This window comes from Vollenhovia emeryi, unplaced genomic scaffold (assembly GCF_000949405.1).
Source record: "Vollenhovia emeryi isolate VEMERY1.0 unplaced genomic scaffold, V.emery_V1.0 DF941468.1, whole genome shotgun sequence".
NCBI classification, from domain to species: Eukaryota; Metazoa; Arthropoda; class Insecta; order Hymenoptera; family Formicidae; genus Vollenhovia; species Vollenhovia emeryi.
Window position 1 is genome coordinate 1 of NW_011964898.1, and position 4,804 is coordinate 4,804.

Sequence of the window (4,804 nt, forward strand, 5' to 3'; positions counted from 1 at the left end):
TCGTCAGGCAAAGTCTCGTTTGACCGAAAACAGCGCTTTTCATAACACACAACGGTTCGCTACGTGTAGGTCATTTCAATATCCTACAGTTCGGCCAGCCTGACTACAGTCCGTCTCGGACTGCGCGTATACAATTTCTCGCTCTTGCCTTTAGACATATCTTTTCACCTTCTCGTCACTCATACACTCATTGTCAGCCCTTCGCGACGCTTAGTCTAATGTTTTACACAAAATTTTATACATAACTCTTATACAAATTTTCATATTTATTTCGCATCGTTTCGACTTGTCTGAATGTAACTTAATCGCAATTATTCATCACCACCAGAGTTGTCGTCATTATCGTCCGAGTTATCAATTTCGAGAGCGCTCCAAGGCTTTATATTAGCCGCTTCCCATACCCCATAGTACGGCTTTTGGCTAATTTGATAATTCTCCACGTCAGCAATAATATATCGATCATTTCTCAATACCCGTGCAACGCGATACGGACCTTTAAACCTCGGAATAAGCTTCTGAGAAACACCTGGAGCATTCTCGAAATTCCGGATCATAACGTAATCGTCCTCCTTATATTTTCGTGCTTCTTTCCTTCTCTTATCAAAACAATGCTTGTTACGTTCTTGAGACTTTTTGATATTGGCAGCCGCTTTAACTCGCATCGAATCGAAGTCCCGAGCATCAATCGCAACAGAATCATTCACATAATCTTTAATTTCATCCGCAATTTTCCCTCTCTGATTACAACCATACAAAAGTTTAGCGGGCGTCTCGCCAGTAGATTTGTGGACCGAGTTGTTCAGTGCAAATTCAGCGTCTCCTAATACTTTATACCAATATTTACCAGACGCATTATCCGTCAGCTTTCCTAGCATCGGTCTCAAAACTCTATTAACCCGCTCCACCTGACCATTAGCCTTCGGCGAGCCCGTCGCAATCAGTACATGCTTTACATTATTCGTTGCAACAAACTCGCGGAATTCTTCTGAGGTAAAGCTACTACCTCGATCAGAAATTATTACCTTCGGACGACTATAATCTCTAAAATATCGCTCAAGACAATCGATCACTTCTTTCGTCGCGACTGTTTTGGTTGCGTACAACTTTACAAATTTTGTAAATGAGTCAATAACTACTAAAATATGTTTCTTGATCGAGCGCTCTTTTCCTATCGGGCCATAATGGTCGATGTGAACCGTCTGAAATGGAGCATCACCCTTCGGAATACTATGTAAGAATCCTTCCGCTTTTCCAAAACTTGGATTAAACGCGATACACTTCAGACAATCCTGAATGTAAGCTTTAACTCGTTCTTTCATATTCGGAAACCAATATGTATCACGAATTGCCCCACATGTCTTCTCGACGGACAAATGCCCCATCTCATCATGACATTTATGAATCACATGTGCAATCATATTTCGCGGAACATAAAACAATAATTTTCCTCCATCTTTACGATACACTACGCCATTTCGCATCTCATACTGTCGATGTTCTGATTTCTCCAATTGGCCCTTTAATTCTTTTATACTCGAATCACGCCCCTGACTCAAAGAAAGATTCGTCTCGAACGGATTATCCTCGATAACGAGAATTTCCGCCGCGCGACTCAGGGCATCAACATGTCTCATTTTATCGCCCGTGCGATGTTCAACTATGTAATCATAACTCTGAAGTTCCAACGCCCATCTAGCGATCCTTGGATTAATTTCCTTTTTCTCTAAAGTCATTTTTAAAGAATTACAATCAGTGACGATCCTGAATTTAATTCCTTGCAAGTATATCCGGAATCTGCGTAACGCGTAAATAATCGACAAGGTCTCGAGCTCGAAACTGTGATATTTACTTTCCGTAGCCGTGGTGCGTTTCGAGAAGTAGAATACCGGGTGGAGCTTACGATCAGCTTTTTTTGCATAAGTACCGCGCCGAAACCTACAGAGCTCGCATCACAATGTAACTCGGTTTCGTCACGCGGGCTATAAATCGACAAAATCGGCGAAGCTATTAATTTTTGTTTTAAGATCTCAAATACCTGTAATTCTTTCTCTCCGAATCTAAATTCCGCGTTCTTTCGCGTTAAGTCTGTCAACGGCTTTGCAAGGGTAGAGAATCCCTCAATAAATTTGCGAAAGTACGAGCACATTCCTAAAAACCGCTTAACACCACGCAAGTCACGAGGAATCGGAAATCGAACAATTGCTGCTATGCCATTTTCTGTTGGCCGTACCCCTTCTCGAGAGATCTTATAGCCCAAGTACTCAATTTCGGTAAATAGGAATTTACATTTATCTATACGGAGTTGGATTTTATTCGCTACTAATGTAATTAATATATTTTTCAAAACCCGTAAATGTTGCTCAATTGTTTCAGTCGCAATCAAGAAATCATCCAAATACGCCACGACATCACCCTTATCAATGAATTCTTTCAGTACTTGATTGACCCACCTTTGAAATGCGGATGGAGCTCCTTTTAGCCCGAAAGGCATTTTCACATATTCATACTGTCCCAATGGAGTGACGAAAGCCGTATACCTCGTCGAATCCTCGGCGACAAATATGTGATGGAATCCATCTTTTAAGTCGAGGACAGTAAAGTATTTTTTCTCGTTTAAAATATCGAGCTGGTCTTCGATTAGCAGTAGCGGGTAATTATCGCGGGCGGTTATCTTATTCAAAGCTCGATAATCTATACACATGCGCGTTTCTCCGTTTTTCTTATTTACCAGGACGATAGGCGATGCATACTCGGATTGGCTCGATTTGATAATTCCTTTTTCTAATAACCTATTAATTATTTCACGTACTTTATCTTTCTCCGCGTACGACAATCTTCGCGGCCGGAAATGAAATGGTTGATTACTCGTCAACGTCAATTTAATCTCGCCTTTTTCTCTCGGTTCTATTGGGCACTCAGATTCCAAATATTCCTTGCAAAACATTTCTCTTACGCGTTCTTGTGTTTCAAACGGAACATCCGGATTAATCGTCAACAAGGCCGACTCGCTTTCCCCCGAAACAATGTCGATGCTCATAACATCCGCGGCCTCGACTAAACACGTTTTCGAAGATTCGTTTACCTCTCCTAATCCCAAACCAAGTTTTCTTAACACATCTCTGCCCAAAACGACCGACGATGACATGGTATAATCGGGCACAACTATCAACTGAATATTTTTCAAAATCTTTCCATCCATTTTCATATCGACACTAACAGCGCCAAGTACAATTAAACTACTCCGATTTATACCATGAAACCGACGCTGTTCATCCACTGGCTCGATCGCTTGACTCGAAACATTTTGCAATTTAATAAAGCTCACTGGACTTCCGGTGTCCAGTAAAGTATCGAGTTCTACCGTTTCGCAATTATTTTTGTTACAAATTATCTCGTAGGTAACACGTCTAAGATACTCATCGTCTCGGGTCAGAGCGGCGTCAACATGATTGACCTCGCTTTCCTTATTTGGACACTCTCTGGACATGTGGCCCGGCTTGCCGCACGAATAGCACTTCCCCTTCTTCGCCAATTCCGGACAGTGAAATTTCATGTGGTCTTCTTTCTTGCAGTAATGGCAGGCCCCAGTTTGCGATCCGGATGCAGTTCCATTAGAAGTTCCTGGTACTGAAATTCGTCGACGAATCTGCCCTGTATTCTGCTTACCAGTCTCCTGTTTATTCTGTCCACTCGAGCCCGGGCGACTCTTCGTCTCATCCTTTTCCTGATGTAAGGATTCCTTCATGAACGCCTTCAGCAATAACTCCTTGGTAGCAAAACCTTGGAATCGGGCTTGAGTCCGAAGCCTTGGGTCTGGAATTCCCTCTATCAAGCAGTCGATTAGTTCTTCCTCGGCTACCTGGATACGATTGGCCAAAATGACTTTCTCGTTGTAGTATTCACTGAACGGTTCCGTCGTTTTCCACCGACGGTTTTCAAATTGTCGGCGTAAAGTCCGCATGGTCGGGCGATGATCATACATATCCTTCATTTTAGATAATAACTCCTCGAAGGTCTTCCCCAAATGCTCTGGGTTAGAATGGAACCACTCCGACGCGCTACCTCTCAATCTCGAGCCGAGTAATATCCTCGCCGAATCATCGTCCAACTGATATGTATCCTTCAAAAGACGCGCTTGTTGTTCCCATTGCCAGTATCCGTCATGAGCTCCACTAAATTCTTTTAGCAATTCTGAAAGCATTCGAATATTCGCACGCGAGTGACCGTTCGGCTGATGGTCATCGTTATTCCGTGCCCGAGCCATTGCCAACTCTCTTCGAGCAATCTCTAACTCTCGCCTTAACACTTCATGCTCTCGATTCAAAAGATCCACTTCACGTTGTAAGTCCTCAGCATTTCTCTCGTTCAGTAGCAACATTGATTGGTCCTCGTCATTTCCCCTCCATTCCCCCGATGGATCAGCTTCATTTAAGCGAGCGATCAATTCGGCTTTGGTACCGCTAACCGATAGCTGGAGGGCCTGCAGCTTCGTCTTCAGCTCCGCAACCGTAAATGTCGTTGCCTCTCTTAGCGACATATCTAGTCCAACTCAATTACTTACACTCCCGCAACAATAGCTTCCACCGTAAAAGATTTTATTCGAATTCCTACGTTCACCGTCCCCTCTAGCAAATCCCGCGATCGCTGAGTCACTCAAACAGCTTCCCCTTCCCGGAATGTTTTGGATCGCGATCCAGCTACACGAACCGAAGGAGCCGCCAATGACAAGTTCAAATTCTAACCGATTCAGGCAAGTCCGCGAATATCAGAAACGAACGCTTCCGTATCCGATAATTCGCCACAA

General features: G+C 43.3%; 1 protein-coding gene across 1 annotated transcript; it reads right to left on the reverse strand.

The window, feature by feature from the left end:
• Positions 1-1,735: 1,735 nt before the first annotated feature.
• On the reverse strand, positions 1,736-4,537 carry LOC105570971 (uncharacterized protein K02A2.6-like). The gene has a single exon (XM_012028431.1). It carries the CDS (start codon positions 4,535-4,537, stop codon positions 1,736-1,738), a length of 2,802 nt encoding a protein of 933 aa, XP_011883821.1.
• Positions 4,538-4,804: the final 267 nt, after the last annotated feature.

Bases quoted from the DNA above. Each gene is read 5' to 3' on its own strand.
- LOC105570971 (XM_012028431.1), bottom strand. From the start codon at position 4,537: ATGTCGCTAAGAGAGGCAACGACATTTACGGTTGCGGAGCTGAAGACG.